This window comes from Falco cherrug, chromosome 9, assembly GCF_023634085.1.
Source record: "Falco cherrug isolate bFalChe1 chromosome 9, bFalChe1.pri, whole genome shotgun sequence".
In the NCBI taxonomy this organism is placed as follows: Eukaryota; Metazoa; Chordata; class Aves; order Falconiformes; family Falconidae; genus Falco; species Falco cherrug.
The window spans coordinates 19541341-19563213 of NC_073705.1; the positions used below are offsets into that span (position 1 = coordinate 19541341).

Here is a 21873-nt window from a genome sequence, read left to right on the forward strand (position 1 = left end):
TAAGCTGCTTCCATTAATAAGTACCTTTAACACTGTCCTGCTGAACCAGTCTCAACACACGTTTTATTTATGCAATACTTCCAAAGAAGAAAAAGCTCTTACCTATTGTTCTTCGAAGATCTTCACACTGGCTAATGTGAGGGAATTTCAAGATTTCCTTCCACTTTTTGCTTTTGCCTTTGCGTTTCCCTCCACCCCCTGCAGAGAAAGAAACAGCAGGATTAGATGGCTTTCAGGGCATAGCCCCGTCCAGAGTTTACCAGCCCAGTCACAGCTCTTATGGATATCGTTAATAATTAAAGCCGAAACATTGTGGATAGATGTACAGATCAAGCCTGAGCTTGTCTGTGCTGAAACAGACCGAAGTGGCAGCACCTAGCACATCAGCTTACTAAATGTTGGGAGCACAGGCTTGCAGTCCACCAGGACCAGTTCAGGTGGCATCACCTCTGTGTCAACTAACAGCCACTTCACATGAGTCAACCTTGTAAAATTACCGCTCACATCTTTTCAACCTGGATCTCCCCCTTCTTGTTTTGGGATGAGCCCTGATGCCATCCCAAAATAAGGGCTGGAAACTGAAGATCAAAATTCAACTCTCATCATCCTCACCCTGCATTACATATACTGCCAACCTGGCTTTACCACTGATGTTACAGACTGATCACTGCTGCTTCCACAGGAGAACAGTGGGGGGAAATCAATATAATATCCTTATAAGGAAAAAAATATCTTTCTGGTTCCTTTTTCCCCTTATCACTTTCCCCTGAGATTTCTTGAAATGGGCTGTCCTCAAGGTGAATGACCTAACTTGCTTCTCCAGCTCTGGCTGGATGAAGTCCAAGACCCTCAGCCTTCTCATGCTGATGAATATGCCTCATCAATGTCCCTTCACAAATACCTTGCTGCAGGCATCACTGGCATCTCCAGGTGCCACACCTGAGCTTGCCAGGGGAATGCCTTCTGCACTGGGCTCCGCCAGTAAAGATAGTGTTTCCAGCATACCTCACTTGCTGGGATCACTAGACAACACTGCACCGGCAAGGCCAGGCTTCCTCAGCCCAAGCAAGCCTAATGCAGGCTGACATCTGTCACAGCACTCTCAAAACTAGCCAGCTGCAACCAGGTCTTTTTCCATCACATACCAAATTAACTTCACTAAGTAGTTGGCATGCTTTGCCCCGGCACAGCCACCAATCCCCCACAAGGCCTCAAAGGTCCATCTACTGTTCATGCTGTTTCTTCATACTGTTCTGGCCAGTCCCTCTGCTTTTCTTCTCCTTGACCCTCCTCATCCAGGGCACTCACACTCTCTCTCCTCTCTGCTTCTTCCTCTCTCTCTTCCTCGGCTCTCAACCACTTAACAGAACCAGCCACAGCTGCACTTTATCTACACCAGCCAACCCACCGCCCCTGAAGCCAGTCCACAGCTGTACATTATCAATGATAATTAACCCAACTTCATTCCTCTACAATTCCCCCTTTTTTCTTTTCTTTTTTCTCCTTTTTAACATTTCATATCTCATGTTTTTACCAATCATCACAAAATTCTCACAAATAAACTTTTCATACAAGCCTCTAATTATTCTACAATGCCTCCCTTTTTTTGTTCTTAACATTTCATACTTTATGTTTTTAATAATCAGCACAACCTTTTTACAAAAAAATTTTTCATACAGTCCAGACAACTTGTCCCTGAACTCATACACATATCCCTTCTTCAATTTTATCTTGGGCTTTTCAGCTTCTGGGGGCTGATCACCTTTCTTCTCATCTACTTTCTTGAAATCTGGGGGTTTGTTTTCTTCAGAGTGGGGTTCTGATGAACTTACAGTACCTCATCCTTTCACCTCTTGGGTCACACCAGACGGTAACCTGAGTGAGCTTTCAACAGCAGCAGATCTAGAATACAGCACTAATACATTACTCTGTGTCCCAACAAGCTTCTCAACATCCTTGTGGTCACTTATTTCTTCTACGACTGGAGACACCTTCACCGAGCACATAAACACCGGCAAGGATACCACCTGGCCGAGCAGCAGCAACAACAGCAGGAGCAGCACCTTGCTGCTCCCGCGCCTTCCCCCAGCACAGCCATCACTGCTGTCTGGCCAGACTCGCTCTGGACCCGCCGCTGCTGCCACATCTGGCCGGGTACCCTGCTGCTATCACCTGTTACCCTCAGTCTCTTAACTCCACAGCAGTCAGGCTTCCTTCTCTTTGATCCCAACAGCTCACCTTTACCGGTGGCTGATCCAGATCCCCAGGCTCCTCCTGCCTCTTTCAACATGATCTGGATCACAGGCTATCCCTGCCTGTCTCTGCTACGTTGGGCACCACCATCACTGTTCAAAACTTCAAATGTCTCCCAGCACAGCCATCACCACTGTCACCGCTCATTACACTCAGTCTCATAAGCTGAAGGGCCTCACACAAGGCACTGACTGTTGCAGCACAAACAAACTAGCAGGCTGCAACAAGGCTTTACCGTTAGTCAGATTCTACTGTCTGTACTGTATCTCCCACCTCCAGAGGTCAGATCACACTGCTCCTCCTCCATCCAACCCCCTCTCCCACCATCCTCAGGGCTATTTAACCATTTAGCAGGAACAAGCTACAGCTGCACATCATCTATGTCCATCAACCCACCGCCTCTGAGGCAAGGCCACAGCTGCATGTTATCAATGCTGATCAACCCACTGCCTTCACTCCTCTACAGACATGCTGTGTGTGCCCTTCCCCAGTGTACGCTAGATGGGCACTCAGATCTGAACCAGCTCAGCCTAAAAGGCCATTTTTAGATTTTTCTTGTCTCTATTTTTATTTTTTTTACTGTCATCAGGCAATTTTTTACTCCAGCCCTCACCTGGGTTTCTCTTTTATGCCCCCACCCCATCTTATGCTGCCACATCAGTACTGCTGCAGGGGGCAGGAGGTGTAGTGTGATGCTGGGGGTTCCATTCCCAGCTTGTTTGTGTGCCTGTCCTGCTCAGAGAGGTTGTGCAGCCAACGGAGAAAGAGTATCCCTCTGGACATGAAAGCCCAGATGCAGACTGAGACTCTCTGAGTTGCTGTATTTACTGCAATTCAGTCCCTGCACAGAAAATCTGATTCACTTGAGTCTGTTTTACATGCGCTGGCACGTCGAATGACTAATTCAGACCTGAGTTAATTCTGTAGAGGGCCTGGTAGAGTCACAGTTGCAGACTGAGGGTGTGTTGGGTACTACATGATATTGCAGGCTAAATTAGGAGAGTGTTGACTCAAAAGGTAGCAGACCATTGCAGAGAAAACATGAGCCTTGGGAAAAAACGCAAAATAGTGCTCTCTGTGGGACATTTCTGATCACACAGTACAACCTTTGGTGCAGGAGTGCTCCTTCCGCGTCTCACCTTTTATTCCTTTGCTTTTGGTGACCAATGGTTTTGTCATTGCAAAGCTATGAATTATTTTAAACTCCTTATTGACAGGAACTTACTGTATGTCTACATGACACAATGTAAAGCAGACAGATCTCTCCCAGCCATAAAGGAACTAGCTTTTTCAGACTGTCAGGAGCGCAGCTATACTACCCTTCCCAGGAATTAGTCTCCAGTAAAGCACAGGGAGCTGTGACTGCCTTCATGCTAGGCAGTATTAGGCAACACAGATGTACCCTTTGGGTCTATAATGAATTCTGCTCCAACCTCCCCTCTTCAGTGCATCCCAAACACCGATGCTAAAGTAATTTCCTCTCCCATCCCTCTAGTCACAGAGTACCAAAGAGGCTGCCTTGCTCCCTTGCAGCATATGATGCTTGGCCTTGCCTGCTGAACGTCTTAGGTATGCTACAAGGTGCTGAGAAGCATTTTTGTGGGCTGGGCTGGGGTGAGCACTGCAATCACCTTTTCACCAACTCCTGGAGTGCATGGCTCTGCTCTGGTTGCCAGTGACCGCAGGGGGTTGGATTCAGCAACCTGAAGAGTCCTCACTGGCTTTCGTCTCCCTGAAAGCCCACCCCTGCAATCCCGCAGGGCTGCTCCTGCCTGCCAGGATGCCACCTCCACCTCCGCTCGCCCCTCTTCTCCTCTTCCAGGGGCACATTCCTTTGTGCTCCTGCCCTTAATCCTCATCACACTGTACTTAAACTTCTTTGCACCCTCACTTCACACACTCCTATGGGAAATGCTGCTTTCTCCTGGAATTCATGCTTCCTTCTCTTCACCAGTCATCCTCTTTGGCTGCATTTTCTTCCCTGAACTATTGCTTCACATTTTTCCTCACACTCATTTGTCTTGTAAACTTTGAGATCTATGCCTTGATGTCAAACCTCCATGGGAATTAAGTTAAATAAGTATACATCTGTCAGTGCTAGGGAAGGGATTAGAAGGGGAAGGCAAGGAGGGAGGGAAACTGTTGGGCTGGTGTCGGAGCAGAATGATCCCCAGGGTTTGAATCTGGGATTCTGGATGCCTTTGTCAGGCTGTCAGCTCCCAGAGCAGCTCAAGCCACCTCCACGCTCAGGCATGTGCTTCTCACTTCTGCCTGCTGCCTCTGCCACCGCAGGGACCCACCACTCTGACCAAGGACTAGACAGAGCGGGGTGCTGCAAGAGGACAGGCAGGAGTTCTTTGCTTAATGTATGAACAGGCACTGGAAGCAGCACGAGAGGTATGCAGCTGCTTGGGCAGCAGTGCCTGCTAGGAGAGAATTTCCAGTAATTTCTGGACACCGGAGGCAGTGGGAGTAAGCCAGATGAAAGCACCCTTTAGGGTGCATCTGCTCAACACTGGTACATCTTCACTCACTGAAGATCTACCCTCTAGGCCAAAGCACTGGAGATTTCAGAGCGCACCTTTACAGAAGTCCTCACAAAATGGTCGCATCTTTAGCAGCATCAAGCTGTGCAGAGCATTGCAAAATAGCCCTTTGCTCCAAACGACAGCTTTGCGATTTGTGCAGAGGTGAAATGATTCCGCTAAGCTGGGCCAGAATGTTTTAAAAATCCATTTGCTGTAAAATATATATTGATATATTTACATTGGATGATGTATTTCCGACATTAAATTTCCATCAGAACAGGAGAAGGACTCTGTGGTTCCCTGTTACAACTGTGATCGATACAGCCAGCGTGTTCTCTTCTCTTTTGTGGCCATCCTCCAAAAATAAGCAGCCTTGCCTGATGAATCATTTGCTCTTAGCTGAGCATGAAGTAGCGTTACTGTTTTGCCTGTGACGTCTTTATGTTAAAGATTCTGATCAAGTGCTTTAATCGACCTGACCTTTCCGCTCTCAGCTTTTCTTGTGGAGCCAGCAAACACTGCTGGCTCCAAATGTTAATTCTAGGGGGTTTGATGGATATAATGCAGTGAGACAGCTGAGACAGGATAAATTGTCTAGCAGAGCTAAAAGCTAAAAGGGGAGGTTTCTCTGAATAGGTCAGTAATTGTGCAGGTTGCAAAGGGAAGCTTTTCACACACTGCCTTGATTGCTGCCTTTGCACTGTCTGCTCTGGCCAGGAGAGTTTGCAGTCTTCAAGGCAGCTTCTCAGGGCAGGACTTGACAGACACGCCATGCTGTGGATGTGAGTTCCATCATGTGGTGATGGAGGGTCTGACGGCTTTAAAATCTTGGTATGCTGATGATGACAAAAGGTGAGCTCCCAGCAACAGCATGAAATCTCAGCTCCACTCCCTTGCATGCACTTCACAACTCAGCATTCACAAACGGAGGACTGAAGCTAATTCTCTAACATGTCAACCAGTCCTACAGGAAACAAAAGTATTTCCTCTACATCCTACCTACTGAAAAATACATGGCATTTTTCATATCATCTTGTGATGCTGAATGGCAAATCTAGCTCTGATCTCTGCCTGCAAGGAGGGAGACATAACCAGAGGCATACAAGTACAACACTTGTGAGCAGCAGCTACCCTTAGCCTAAGGTGCCTATTTTATTTGCCGCCATTATTCAGAATACACTTATTGGCCTAACATGGAGAGGAAGTAGGAAAGTACCTGCACATTACTAAGCCAGTGAGATGTTAAGTGCTTTGTCCAAAATGACATGAGAAATCAGAGACAGAGCAAGGAGCTGAAGCCAAGGTCTTGAGCCTGTTAATCCTGCTGATGAGGATCAAGCCATGCTCCTGCTCAGCTGCTTAAAGGTATTTCGTAACACAGAGTTAAACATAATGATGGGTGAATTCATTGCAGCATCATGCCTGTAGCATATTCCAGTCCTGCCGCATGCCACCATGCAAGGGGGCTTTTAAGCATGGCTAAGCTGGCTTCATACTTTTGCTCTGTTCTTGCCCAAGTTGATAAGACTGCCATCACACCCCATGCTGCCTGGCTTGGCTAAGCGAAGACGGCCAAACATTTCGTTGCCTTCAACTGTATTATCTGCAATCTAGTTAGTCCACACTTTAAATAAACTATCCACAGATCGCTGAAGGACGACTACAGTTCGTGCCTTCCATTTCGCAACAGTAGCTAGGCTCTCATCCAAGGCCTTCCCAACAAGAGCACAGAGCTCTGCACGCTCTGATTGCAAGGTCTTGATTACACAGCACGTGAAAGCAGTGGAACACCCCCACCCCCCAACATTAAAATCCAAGAATCACGGCTAGTGTCCTAGTTTCACTCAAAAGAAGTTTACATGTCTTCTTCTCTTCCTCTTGCCAGCCTTCCTTTACTCACTCTCTCCCATCAAAGTCTGCAGCTATACATTAGATATGAAACTGCCCTATTGGATTAAATGGATGGTCTGTCTAGGGCAGGATGGGCTGTGGGCAGCTTCACAGGAAGATCTTAGAAAGCTGTTTCTAAAGTATTTGGAAAGCAGAAACTTTCTTCCACACCCTATTAATTAGATATGACTAACAAAACATGAAGGCATATTGCTTCCAAAAATTACTCTTTTTTTTTTTTTTTTAATTTATGCCACTTAAATTCAGGCTGTTCTTATGCCCTGAACTGTTGAATGGCCTTTTGCTTCATGCGGGTGTGAGTCCCCCAGATTAACCATGTATTTGTGAAGGAAGAGAATACCAATTTTAAACTGCTTATTTTCCTGGAGTGTCTCTTGGTAATGAGACAGCACAAATAAAATCTATCAGCCCACCATTTTCCCCTAAGAATTTTTCATATCTAACTCATCTAGCCTCTAAGGCAAACAGTTCCACCCTTCTTAGACCTGCTTCATGTGGAAATTCACCCAGGTTCACCATTCTTCTTTTATATTGGTCCCATCTATGGTCAGCTGTACTAGCTAATAAAAAGTTTGTTTTCCAAAAAGAAAAGCCACTGCTTGCTCTCCGCCCTTCATCCTGCCCTTCTCATCTGGGAACGCACTAAAAAAAACAGGATACAAGATCTTACGTGATACTCCTGACTAACCTGTGCTTAAAACAAGCACTTACAAGACCATGAGGAACCTCTTTATGAATCCCCTTCTATGTCACCCCAAGGATAAGAGTATGAGGGCTGGATTTTCAAAAGCAGGTAAGTGGCCACCATCCACTGGGACCCAATGCCTCTGCAAACCAGCCTTTGGAGGCTCTCAATTATGAGATACAACAAAAAGTCCACAACGCCCTCAGAAGAGAATCACATTACATAGCTCTTCTTACCGATGCTAATCTGTCTTTATCTCTTGCAGCCTTTTTTGATAAACAAGACTCTCTGAACAGTCACAGACCGTGATAACTGTTTTGTGCCCATCTTCCCTGCTGTCACGGCATGTTTGCACATAAATCATCTGCATGTTGCTACAAATACATAAGCCTGACAGCCGCTGTGTAAAACATCCCATTGCTTTTTGGAAATGAACAGCAGGTGTATTTAATATTTAAGCCTTCAGAACCACAGAGACTGGAATTTCATTAAGCAAAATCCAAGCTTCTCCCCAGCAGAGTCAGGCTGGCTCTGCAGTCTGGTTGCCAGAGGACCAGAGGGCAAAATATTTTGTATACAACTGACATCTAAAGTCCTATTAACATTGGCTTACAGAAATCACTGTTCATAAACAAATATTTACTGCAGGAATACCTACCTATTATTTAAATAAAAGGTCAAGTAGTACTGTAAATACTGGTGAGTGGCTGAAACATGACTTTACTAACACATTTTATATGTTAATAATCATGTGTATGTTAATAATATGCTTTAATAGCATCCACTGCCCTGAAGGGATAGAAGTAGCTAAGGGATTAGTCTTTGAAGACTGATCCTCGGGGCTTCGACTACCATATGTCAAGGCCATTTTGGTACTGCTCAAGGAATATGAAAAGGTCTTTACATAAGCTACCTTTATGTCTAGTTGGAGCACATTGAAAGGATTTTAACTAAACTAAAAAACCCACGTCTTTAATTTTTTCTGTTGGTCTCCAGCGAGCATGCCAAATTGTGGCACTCTCCACAGGAGTCTGCCTACATCCTCCATTGGGTGTTTTTAATGCACATTTGAGATTATTTCAACACATTCTCTTTGGGCTTTGTGGGCCAGTTCACATAAGCTGAGTGTATGTTTCACTGCTATGCATATTAACAGGGAGTTGTTTGGTGATGTGATTTCCCAGGATGTAGTTTAATTTTCCCTTGTCTAAGCACCTTTAGTTTGTCTTTTATGGCGTCTCTCTCTTTTATGCCTTGTATTTTAGCTGTATTATGTTTATCTGCGCCTGATGAATGAGCAAGCAGAAAGATCACTGACTTTTATGCCACAAACAATAATAATTCAGAAGATACAAAATATACTGAAGCTTTACAGTCTATTAAAAAACCAAACAAACAGTAAAACTTACAAAAATAAAACCAGGTATCATCTAAAATAGTAAAATTAAGCGCAGCCCAAAATTTTAACTTCTTATTCTTGACCTCAAAGTAAACTAAGCTACTGGCACAAATCCAGGCAGCTTAGTTGTGTTTGAATGCATTACCATGTCTTGGGTGGTTCAGCAGGCTGATGGCTTCAAATTGAAAGGTGACTGGATAGTATTTGGCATTGTAGTTGGCAACAAGAGCAGAAGAGACAATGCAGTGAATCTGGAACCACTGTGCTCCTTTGGGAGCTGTTTCTGGACCTGTAAGGTCTCTCGGAGGAACATGCAAAGGCTACCATGTCCGAACTTGGGGAGTATTAAAGAGATTTTGTCCATCTGTGGTGTAGGTAACAGAAAACATTTGTCCGTAACACTTCAGTATTGATGATTAATATGGGAGACCAACTTTTTGCACAGAGCTGTTGTGATTCAAGGTTATCACCCTGCTACAAATGGTAAATATGTCAGAGGAGTTTTCCCCCAAACTGGAGCTGAGAGTCAGTATTTCAAAGTTCTAGAAAATTCTGGTTAAAAGACATTAATCCATTTCATTTTGATAATATTTGAGTCATTTCAGTTCTCTAATGTCAAAACATTATCATAGAACATATCAAATAGAGTATTAAGATGTATTATATCATCAGAACAAAATGGGTATGGTGAATTAACAGTCTTTACTTTTTAGAATGATGTTTCTATATTGTCAAAAAGAAGCTAGAAAAAGCACATCCTTTTCTTTTTCAAGTAGACACTTTCCTGCAAACCCTTTCATTTTTGACAAAACTTCATTCTCAGAAAGAAAGATTCTTTTGTCAGAAATGTTCTCAACCATCACATGTTTTGAAGCACACAAGAATTAAACAAGGAACGTGGCCTCCCCATATCTGAATATTCCAGTGAATCTAAATTCCCACATTTCTTACCGGTTCCCTTAAGTTAACTTGCACAGCTGTGATTTACATTGACTAGGAGACCTGCTTCTCATTCTTCCAAAGAAAGAACGTAAATACCTGCTCCAGAAATCCTGCTTGAATAGGGCTTGATAAAATCTTTCCAGGAGGGAACTCCTCTTTAACCAATGGTTTTTTAAACTTATGACCTGTTCTTTATATTTATTACCCTGTTTTAGTAACACATATGCAAGTCGCTGACCAACACCTCCAAACCCAAACCTGCAAACGCAGCTCATCACCCACACAGAGTCCATGCCCATTGCCCATGCACACTGCCCAGGAGCTGGTGTAGTGCTCCTGGATTCAGTGGCATTCCTCAAGCCATCCAAAAGTTCTTAGAGATGACTCCTAAATCCAAAATACCTTGAAGAAACCTGTGAGTCATAGTTAGACACTGACAGAAATGAGCAAAGTCCAAGAAGGCTCTACCAATTTGCTGCTCCAACGTTGTGCAATTCTGATGTTTAGCAGCACAACCGGCAGCACAAAGCAGGCAGAAGGAAGACACAAGGACACTGGCCCTGGTACAGGCAAAACCATGGGGCTCAGCTCTTCTGAAAGTTCTGGTGCCACTTCTAGAAGGAGAACATGCAAAATCCCAGCCCTGAGCAGGGAACGATGTGGGTTCTGTCTGTCCCTGTCAAAGAGCTGTGTGGGCTTCTTCTCCTGCAAATAGTTCTGCAGTCTCTAAAAAAAGAACTTAGCCTCTGTGTTCCTGACATTTGAGTTTTGTAAGTATTTCTGAACTGTGGGGAGGAGATCCAGCTGGATGGGAGGTGAGAATTCAAGTGTGTTCCTATCAACAGTCTGTAGCCAAGCTCTGAGAATTATCTTCTTTGCTGTTTTTTTTGCCCTTACCTAAATAAATTTACCAATAGGGCTAAAGAAAAGAATTTTAGTGAAGATCATAAAAAATTAATTATTTGAGACAGGCTGTTTTATTAGGCCTGATGGATTTATTAGTTCCACCTAATTGGCAGAATTGGTAAAGCTTTGAGATGCTCTGATAAGAACCCAGAAATCCAGAAGTGTTTTGCTTTCCATACATAAATGACAGTTTAGACGGTTTATGTCTGAGCCAGGAAAACAGCCATTCAGGAAAGCAAGAAAGAAACTGTGTAGGGCCTCCGTGAAGGAGGCAGAAGAGCAAGTCACCCAAGGGAGTGAGGACTACTCACATCCAGGCATCTAGGGAGCCTACCTGAGTACTCAGCCCTGCCCTCTGGCAGGAAGACTGGCAGACCCCAAAGGTTTGGAGATGCAACTCGTGTTTAATCAGCCGCACATGGCCTGATGCAAAGTGACTCTGCAGCCCCTTCGTGCTGCCTGTGCACGCACATATGCTACCGAACCACTGCGTTACCACAGCCTCTCCTCCTGCGTGTAACCCCACCAGAGACACTGGCCCCGCAAAGGTGCTGATGGGGAGACTTGAGTAGCAGGGCACGGAGGAATTGTTATCAGGTGCCCAGTATACTTTTATTTTGTGGTGTTTCTGTATTTTTGCAGTGGTCTAGAGGACCATTAAATCAGCCTCATGGTGCAGGGAGATAGTCCAAGAGCCATAAGAAGTGTCCTTCAATGATGCTTGGCTGGATTCACCCTTCTCTCTCAACACTTTCCAGACAGTTGACGTAAACAAGCTAAAAATTGTGAAAATTAGGCTGGGAACCTCCAGAGAACATGTGTATGGGCTAAATGCCAGCATTGTTATAAAGGAACATCTCTCCTGTGACACTTCAGCCCTTTTGCTTTCAGAGTCAGCCAGGAAGAAAAGTGCAGCATCGTAATGTGTCTGCGATAGAGTCACTTTGTGTTTGAGATCACCATCAGCCACGTTTCTTTACCACAAAGCAGAATGACGACCCTGTCCATCTCCCCGGCCCTCCTCAGTCTAACAACACGTCAGATTCTCAGCTCCAGACGTATGCATAAAGCATACATTACACCCCAGATACTTGACAAGCCTTCAGACACTCTGCAGAGGAAGTGTGGGGAGGGGGACGAAGCCTCCCTGAAACGGCTGGTCACAGTCACCATTTCCAGTGGCACTGGCTGGCTGGCAGAGGGGGAAATATGCTGGCACACGCTCTGGCTTTGGAGGAAAGAGGTACTATGTGGATGGCAGGGCAAGGGTGCAAAGGGGTGCACAGGGCTGAGGCAAAAGGACATGGTCAGCTTTGGGGGAAACTTCCCCCTTAACTACAAAGCCTGGGTTTGGCCCCATCATCTTGTCCAGCAACAAGGTACCAACAGCTCCTTTCTGTGCATCTTGCTGTCACCCCCTACTAAATCACCCCTGAAATCATACAAAACATTGTCCTCAAAAATCATTGACAGCCCAAGACATGATGGTAACACAATTGTATGCGTCAGCATTTAGGATCATGATTGTAAAAGGTTACAGGAGGGATTGAGGTTAATGGAGGTAATCTGTGATTATCTGATGTAACAGATTGCTCTGCCAGTGACTCATTCCTTCTGCCACAATAGATTGTGCGTTGCAGCTGCAAATAGCGAGCAGCATGGAGCCGGCTTACAAGCTGAGACTGTCCCTGTTGTTTGGAGAAACCCCTATGAGAGGGTGCCGAGCCACTGCAGGTGTGTGAAAGCCCGGCAGAGCTTTGCTGAGGGGAGCGGGTCCTAGCGGTGTGCTACAGTCACTCATCCACGGGTGCGTTACTATAGCTACCAGTTGAAGGACTCAACAAGAAAAGCAGAAATAAAAAGAGAAAACGAGGAGGTAGAAGACAAAAAAGAGGAAACTTGTCGTAAAGCAACGGCAGAGGGTTCCTCTGATTAGCTAGTGAAGTGCTTCAAAAGTAGCGACTGAAAAATAAGGCTTGAAGGTTGCACGGCATAACCGTCAGATGATGCAAGCAGCTGGCACGCTCTTGTCTCGCCTTTCCCACCCACCCACCCCTCGAGCTGGCCATGGTGAGCACCGTCATATTAAACACAAAACAGCAGCTTTGTGCCAGGGATGGATTAACTATTTCCTCATTGCTCACAAAGTCCTGCACTTACACTTGCTCTCCCTGCAGCCCTGGGGCCACAATTAAAATAAGGTATTGATTCGGGCCAACCACCCCGCAAGGAGGAGCGTTGAAACCGGCCACGATCAACAAGGATTCTACCACCGGGGACTCCAGGAGAGAGCAAAACCTAGGTACTGTCATAGCCTGGAAGATGACCACGGGGCGATCCTACTCCACCCACACCTCCCAGTGTGAAGACCCTGAATCTGGTTCAGAGCAGTCCCAGATGCTCAAGGCTAGCCCAACACACCGAAAGCAGCTGCAGCTAGGGACAGTCACTTCTAATACGTACATAAATCTAAATAAACGTATAATTCCCAATCACATGCTTTCCTGACAGCCAGCTGTTCCCTTTGCCTGCTGTTATCCTCACTTGGAGATTAATGTCACTGTCTGGGACAGCTTATTAGCAATTTTTATTATGAAGCATATACATTTAGCTGGTGGTGGGCAAAAGCTAAGCCTTTGAGTAAATAAAATACCAGGGCAGCTCACAGGGAATGACAGAGAACAGATATCTGTGGGGTCTTTACCCTGGCTCTGAAGGCCAATAATGGCAGGAGGTCAGAGATCACCAGCTTAATCGTCTGAGGAATTAATGGTGACGAACGTCTGTTTCCCCTCTTGTTAAAACTGACACCAGATATTTCAGAGAAAGCAGAAGGGCACTTGGCCACAAAGGAATGTTTTGATGGCTGAAGCTGAGATTGTTGCCAGCCCAAGCCCGTCAGAGCAGCACGGGTCAAACAAAGTCATTGTCGGAAACTGCTGCTGACTCCAGCACAAAACAGAACATTCTGGGCCCAGTCGAGCAGCCACGGATTATCCTGCTCCCTTTGGAAAGAAAGATTTTTTGCTTATATTTTAAAAAAAGTATCAGATCCAGATCTTTGAATATAACAAGTATAAAAAAAAAAATAAATTGGGGGAGCGTGAGTTGCACCATATAAATCAGTCTGAGCTTTTTTCTTCCTGTTTTGAAGAAAACTTGAGAGCAACAGAAAAAAAAAACCAAAACCCAACTGTATTATAAAAAGCAAAATTTTTCTTTACATTGTGCCTCTCTGGAAAATGGTCTTTCATTGTTCTGTATAACCCTGGTTCAGACATGCATCTTTGAGTGGAAAGCATCATCGTGGGAGGGGTAACGAAACCAGGAAATATTAGGGGACTGTTTTTATCCAGCTAGTGTTAGCCAGCCAGTGAAGCTGGCTAACACTTTTCTATTGAAGCAACTTCTTCTGCAATTAAGAATGAGATCTACTTACTTATTTTCTTCTTGCTCAATCTCATTTTGACTCAGATTTTCATGTGGAGTTGTGTGGACATGGATGAAAGCTTCCCTTTGTTTCATGGTGGTTATGTTAGTTTTGAGCTGTTGTGAAACACACTGAAGGGCAGATCTTTCCTGTTCATCTGAATACACGTGAACCCCTCCGGTGTTTAATTTAAGCTACATAAACAAGGAATGAGCACTTTCTGACTTTTAAAAAGTATAGTAACAACCTACCAGTCAGTTTCTGAGCTCCATAAAGTGAGTTCTTACGTCATAAGTCACTCCCCTCATTATGGTACATGCTGATACCTTTAATTAATGGCAGTAATATGTAACACTGTCAACAAGGCTCTCTAACATCGAGTTAGGTGACTAAAGTCTACATATTCTTTCAGCAGTGATTTCCACAGAGGTCACATCAACGAGGGAACAGACACACTGGTTTTCAAGTAAATCTATGTGCTCAGTCTCTGACTGAGCTAATTATAATGGTGCCTTTAGCACTGCTGTCTTTAAGTGTCTGCCAGCATGTCCCTAACGAACCACCAGGTTTGTGTTTCTCTAGCCCAGATGGAAAAGTCTGATTACCAGGTCAGAGTCAATTCTAGCTCCGAGGCCAGTATACTTACATCCCACATGAATCTGGCTTGCTGAGCTTCAATTAACAACAGAGAAGTTAGTGACAAGCCATTGTTGAACTGTCTATTTGCTTGCTTCTTGCTTCTGCCACTCATCAGTACCAAAGAGAGGAAGGCTGCTGGGTCTACAGGGCTGAACAGTCCCCCTGAAGACTTAACGTGGTCCCAAAGGGCCAAGGGACGCTCCGACTCAGCAGTTCCAGTGTGCCTGACACACTGTGGAGCAAATCCTGGTGTGAGTGGTCTGACCTGCACATGTACCCACCTGGCCTCTGCCGGACAGGGTCCGTCCCCGCAGGACCCGGGGCCCATGTCACAAAACCACAGAATCACTGGAACGGTTTGGGTTGGAAGGGACCTTAAAGACCATCCCGCTCCACCCCCCACCACAGGCAGGGACACCTGCCACCGGACCAGTTGCCCCCAGCCCCATCCAGCCCGGCCTTGAGCACCCCCAGGGATGGGGCATGTACCACCTCTCTGGGCAGCCTGTGCCAGCGCCTCACCACCCCCAGGGGGAAGAATTTCCTCCTAATATCTACTCTAAACCTGCCCTCTCTCAGTTTAAAGCCATTCCCCCTTGCCCTATCACTACATGCCCTTGTACAAAGTCTGTCCTACCAGCCAAGCAAAATGAACGGAGGGGCTTTTGCAGCAAGAGCCTGTAAGCTGCTGCTTCAGAGCGGGCAGCGGTCAGGGTGCAGCCCACGCCACCTGTGACAGCGCTGGCAGCAGACAGCAGTGCACCACTGCAATGCTAAGGGCACAGCCAGGTGTAAAGTCAGTCGCACAGAGCGTGGTGCTGACAAATGAGGTGTATATATACTGTTTGTGCGGCACCGAGAGTCACTCTGGAGCTGAACAAACCCACAGGGAAGACACAATCTCTGCTGCAGGAAACAGGTGCTTTATAAAATCCATATTTTGGTTGTTATTATCATTCCTTTCAGGGTGTCACAGCAGGAAAAAAAGAAATTCAGCTACTGCTTTAGATGGTGTTCTGATTTTTAAACTCGTGAGAGCAAAACCCCAATCAATTCAACAGAAAATCCAAGCCTCCTTATCTCATCCAACTCCCCCAGTGACGCAGCATGCTCTGCACTGTGCAAAGCAACACAACAGCAAACACTGATCTTTGTGTCTAAGCATCTAAGCCCAAGTGGCACATGTGCTATTTCAGTACCTCTCGGGACCGCTCTGGGAGATAATGTAATTAATATTATCTTGGTGACGGCTATTTACCACATCCCACTGGGAAATGGCAATCTGTGCTTATGGAACTTGAACCCAATTAATACTCGCTTCCTACCAGTTTCAGGTGTCTCCTAATTTCAAGCTAAGTTTACAGACAAAACAGGTCAGTAACGCTTCCCAGTGAGCCGAACAGTATCTTAATCACTTGTGTTTAATAGGAAACAAATGACTGAGCACTGATAAAGTTCACCATTATGCTTTTGAGGAAAAGAAAAGCAACTACAGAACAATCTGATAACGAGAGAATTTGCTTCCTGTGAAACTTGATATTTATAAACGTTCTCAGTAAGGGGGCAAAAAGGAAATAATTTGAGCTGGCTGAAACTAACATTCTAAATCACATTTAACATTCTAAATCACATTTTAAAACGACAACAAAGCGGGACCCCAGCTGCAAACAGTGCTTATGGGGAAAAAATGCACAGGAACAGCACGAGGCAAGTGTTGGGGCTGCCCTGTGCCTCCAGGTCAGGCTGCCCCTCGCTCCTGCAGCTTGGGCTCTCCTGCCACTGCCGACATGCACTGCACCTTGCATGGCACGGACCCACGCACAGCCTCTCCCACAGCAAAGGGGACACGGAGTGTCAGGGGTAGAAGGTGGAAGCAGAACTGTCCTGGTTGCATTTTCCGCCTTCAGTGGAACAACTGGGTTTAATAGCCTCCCTGCATCTCCAGTAAACATACAAGATGCTCACAGGCATGAGGACACGGCTAAGGGCTAGACTTTCAGCCTTACCATACTTGGAATTCCAGTTATTTTCCATGGGTTTTTATATTTAATCCCCTTGAATGCAGGCAACGATTGCCCTACAGCCTGGCCAGCGTCTCATGAGCAGAACTCGTTCTCAGCCATAATAGCCCCAAGTCCAGCTATGTCAAGAGCCTACAGCCCCAGCTGATTTCATCAGGAGCCACGCATGCCAGCAAGCCCTTAAACAAGCCCCTTGAGAGAGGGAAAGATAAAGATCCTAACTGAGAAGTCCCTTCTGCACAAAATTCTAAGTGCAGATTGTTTCTGGAGTAAGTGCTGGTTTCTAAGGCTCCCTGGTATGGAAGTTTTTCATGGGAGAATAACGTGGGAGACGTGGAAGACTGCTTACAGTGATAGTAAAAATAAACATAATTTTTTTGTATTTTATGCCTAAAAAGGCAGGGCTCTCCATTATTAAAAAACCCAAATTTTTATCTTCCAGAAGTAGAGAGGAAAAGACAGGGGGGGAAAGTAGAGGGTGCATCTACTTTGTTTCGCATTTTCCACGTTAATAAATGACAAAGCGGTTTGCGCTTTGTTGCCTTGGCTTCAGGTATCAAGTGAAATACTTCTGAGTTGCTTTTAAGGTATATTAACAAAAATAATAAAACCAACATATCCCCTGGCTTTTCAAACGTGCCCTCTACTTAAGGACCCAGAAGCATTTTGCAAACAAAAATAGCAAAAGCTTTTCCAGCTTACAGATGAATTTTGCCCTCATAAATTAGCATGACTTTTACAGTCCTGTTGAGAGGCTCCACATGTACAACTGGGAAAAGAAATTATCACAGACAGTTTAAATGCATAGCTTTAATTGAAAAAAAAATACAAAATAAAACCAGACCCATTCTTCTTAAAAAGTTTTCCAGTGGATATTGCCAAAGGACCTGAGATAACTAGGATTGCTAGATGCTAAAGGGAAAATCATTCTTTATCTTCTGTTTACTCTGTTTTTAAAAGCCCAGCTTTGTAGAGGGAAAGCACAGGGTGCTGCTGGATGTGCCACACATGTAGGTGCAGTGTGGGTCCTCTCCACCAAGTCCAAACTGCTGGCCGCTGTCAAGGAGGTTGCACAGCACCTTCCTACTGCCAAGAGGAGAACAAGCAGCTGGAGAGAGCAAAAAGACCTGCTGAGAAAAAAAGGCTGACACTCACCCTTCCCAGGCACCAGGGAATCCAATGGCACCGATGTCTCCCACTGCTCACAGGACAACTTGTTTAACATTTGCTTTTCTGCAATGCCTGGGGGCCAACAAATTCAGGACTCCTTTGTACAAGGCAATGCACAAACACAGATCCCATCCCCAAAGAGTTTCCAGTTCACAGTACAGCAGCCAAAAGCACTCCTCGCGACATTCTGAACCTGTTGCTGTCACTGGGGATGCTGATGCTGCCTTTGCTTTCGGCAAGGACTAGGATTTCATCCCCAGTGGCTCCAGAGGGTCACAGTTTTCCCACTCATCAACACAACTGCTTTCTGAGAAAGAGCCATTTTTCAAAATGGGGTGGTATTACTGAAAAAACATAAAAATTTGCCAGGAAAAATCAAGGACTGTAAATGCACTGTTGTCCAGAGCTGACTAAATTGCAAATAGATTTAATAGAAACATGAAGATGGAAAGAAGATTGAAGAGTAAGGGCAAGTCAGACCAGTTGTTTTCCTTCCCTTTCACCCTGCCATCTCTTTGTCTTCCCCAGTTCTGTCCATCTCTATCATATCAAGCATTAACTAGTTACTGCTATTTTCCAGGTTTGTCCTTTTTTCACCTCAAAACTCTTGCTGACTATCAGGTTCCACCAGCCTTTGATGCCACCTTCTGTCTCCGACGTGTTGCAAGCTAAACTGCTATCCCTCCACATCCTTCTGACTCTTAAAAGTAACTGTAGGAATAAGGGCCTGGAGCCTGTTGCTCTTCCCCCATTTCAGGGAAATGCCTCTAGGAGTGGACTGTCCTGGGTTAATGGTTGGACTTGATGATCTTAAAGGTCTTTTCTGACCTAAACAATTCTATGACTGCAAAGTCCTTCTCCCTCTCACTTGTTTTCTCTCTCTCTGGTCCATGAACCCTAAATTGCCTTCTGCACACTTCACACCTTCAGCAAGCAGGAAACTCACTTAACCAGCCATCAGCTGTCTAGGACATGGCCAGGGACTTGCCTCATGGCCATGTCTAGGTCTCCCATCAGGACAAGGTGATGTCTCATGTTTCCTGCATGCAGGGTCCAACAACTAGGATACATATGTATGGGGGTTTTGGAAAGGTTCCTGGACTGTATCGAACAGTCCCTGCACTAAGTTGTGCCTAAGCCCTACATGGACCTGGTGTAGGCCAAAACTGTGTCCAAAAATGTGCAATGGACAGCTGTGCACCAGTGCTCAACCCTTCTGCCACAACTATCCTTTGTTCACTAGGATAACATCCTCTGTGATATTCAGAAGAAATCCTTTGCTGGTTGACTTGATCTGGCCAAAGTTTCACCAAAAGCCACCACTAGGACTTGGCTTTGGCCAGAATCTCACTCCAACGAACCCAGTCAGGGAGGTGTTGGAATCACCATCTCTGGAGGTATTTCACAAAACGTGGAGATGCGGTGCTTAGCATCATGGTTTAGTGGTGGACTTGTCAGTTCTGGGTTAACGGTTGGACTTGAGGATCTCAAAGGTCTTTTCCGGCCTGAACGATTCTATGACATTTGGATGTCTTTCACCCAATGCTGACACAGGCATCCATCCATCCCTAAAGAATAAAATCTAAGGGACGCAGCCTGGCATTTGGAACCACTGGCCACAGGCCTGCTCATCCTCTTCGAGAGCTGACAAATTAAGTCAACGGAATAGAAGGAATTCATGGCAATTTGCTCACACAAAAAAAGCCTGGAATAGGACTTTAGTCTTGTCCCAAAATCCAAGAGAGATACAACAGCAGATGTCTTTCATCTATATGACCTTTTCTACTGAGACAAAAGGGAGACAGGATATTAAACCACAGTTTAAGATTTTTATGGCTCTTGGCAAGCATTTATTTATTGTGGGTTTGTTTTGGTACTTCATTTTTGGGCAAGAGAGTGTTATTTTTTGCACTTTTCACAGAACCAGCTGAAATACCATAAAAATGTCTGAGACAAATTTTTTTGGGGGTGATTTGCACATTTTCAAAGTCACAAGTTGACTTCCCTTCCAACTCACATTGCTCAAACCAGCATGTTTAAACCAGGACAACCATGTGACACGAAGACAGTGATTCATTTTTCACACCGTCATGGAAAACCTTGATGGCACGTGTTGTTATGTTACAGGGACAGCAGATCCTTTAACTGGCAGCTCTAGATCAGCAAACATGCTTAAAGGCTGCAGCATGTCCAGTGCAAACCTCTCATTGACTGCAGGGGAGAACAGTTACAGCAGGACACAGCACAAGGAACGTGGGAGAAAGCTATTAACTACATTTGTCTCCTTAATGTGCTTATAACCTTCGCTAGAGAAAAGCTCTTCCTAGCATGCTCAGACTGCCTTACAGATGACTAAGCAGATGGGAGGATAGGGATGCTCCTAGGAAAGATAATCTAGAGGAGAGGACATTAACCTCGGTCCCAGGGAGGATTAGTTTTAAGTCTTCTCCTAGCACAGATTTCTCCCGTGATTTTAGGCAAATAGTCAGGCTATGCAAATACCTTGCTAAGGGCTCCAGCTCAGGATCATGGACGGACCCAGGTGAGATGGCTGGAGCAGATACAGGTTTCTTCACCCAGCCCCTATGCCAGGGGCTATTACCCTTGGAGAACACAAGATTCAATGAGCTGTGCTCCTAATTCACAGCTGCTGAAAGCCACATTATCATGCCAGGCTACAAACCGTGACTGCAGGAACACATCCTAGATACAGCTGCCTACGATCTCAAATCTTGCCCTCAGTCAGTTCCTAGCACATAACATGAACTGAGAGTATTTCCTAAGCCTCCCTTTGACACTGATGGGTGTAAATACATTAAAGACTGAAAAACTCTGAAGCCAGATGGAAATTTTCAGTGGAATATTTTTTCCCTCAGAAAATACCAATCAGCCATAAGTAAACGTTTCACAGATGTGTCAATTCTGATAACATTTTATTTTTAAAAGAAGAAAACTGAAAAGGTTTTCAATAAGGTTAAAATAGAGTGGTTTAACTTTTGATTCTGAACCATTTTTATCCCTTTTTACATACCGCATTATATCGTACTGAATAAAATAAAATTTCTGTTGTCATTTATTACCAAACGAAACATATAGGCTGAGTTCAAGTATTCTTTTTCTCAGATTTATTTTTCACAGCAAATTAGAAATGCTTGCATTCCCTTTTGTCTTAAAATAGAAATATGTCATCTTGAAATTTGAGAAGAAAAACAAACAAACAAGCAAACCCCCAAAAGAGGAAGGACAACAGCCAAAGTTTTGGCCCTCCAACCCTCCCCAAGGGCCTCAGCTCCTGCAGTCGTGAGGGCAGGTGAGGACAGGCTGGAACTCCGCGTGTTCTTTCTGAGTGACTAAAGCATGACATGGGCCAAACGCAACCACATGATACTTCTAAAATGAGAACACATATGGCTGAGCATTTCTGAAAAGTCAAAATCTGCTCGTGCTGAAATCAATGGGCGTTTTACTCTTGACTTCTGTGGAAGCAGGGTTAAGTCAGCACTGGGTAAGACGGGAAAATCCCAATCAGAGATCAAGCACAGCATTCCCCCTAAAGATTATTCATAGCATGTGTAGACGTCACAAGAAAACAGAAGGTGCTACAGAGCTGTTATTTTTAAGCTGAGGGTGAGAAAATCGGCAGTGAAGTGTAGAGCATAACTTCTTACTTTGCTTTGTCACCATTCTTGTTAATGAGCACAGGGAAATTATTTTAAACAGAATAAATTAAGTTTCTTCAGCTCAAAATAGACTGATTTTTTTAATTTTATGTGAATTTTTACAGGTTTTTTTAATACTTCTGAATTTTCTGAAACTATTTCTTTCTGAATACTGTTCTCCTCAGACCCACTCAATTTTCAGAACCACCAAACCCACCCAAGAATACTTCTTTAAACTACCTAGAAGACATCAGAAGATATATTCTCCAGTCACCATCTTGTGCAGCATTTCAGTCAGGTCCCAGCTGCCTGCAGCGCTTTTGCAGAACT

General features: G+C 44.8%; 1 protein-coding gene across 2 annotated transcripts in view; it reads right to left on the bottom strand.

Moving 5' to 3' along the window:
* Nucleotides 1-21873, bottom strand: part of GRK5 (G protein-coupled receptor kinase 5) — a 169506-nt gene that overhangs the window by 97639 nt on the left and 49994 nt on the right. For both annotated transcript variants that reach the window (XM_055719609.1, XM_055719608.1), the window contains one exon: nucleotides 103-198. Coding sequence is in view for 1 of the 2 variants with exons in the window: in XM_055719608.1 (XP_055575583.1) it covers nucleotides 103-198 (96 nt within the window). In the remaining variant the exon portion in view is untranslated. The remainder of the gene's footprint in view (nucleotides 1-102; nucleotides 199-21873) is intronic.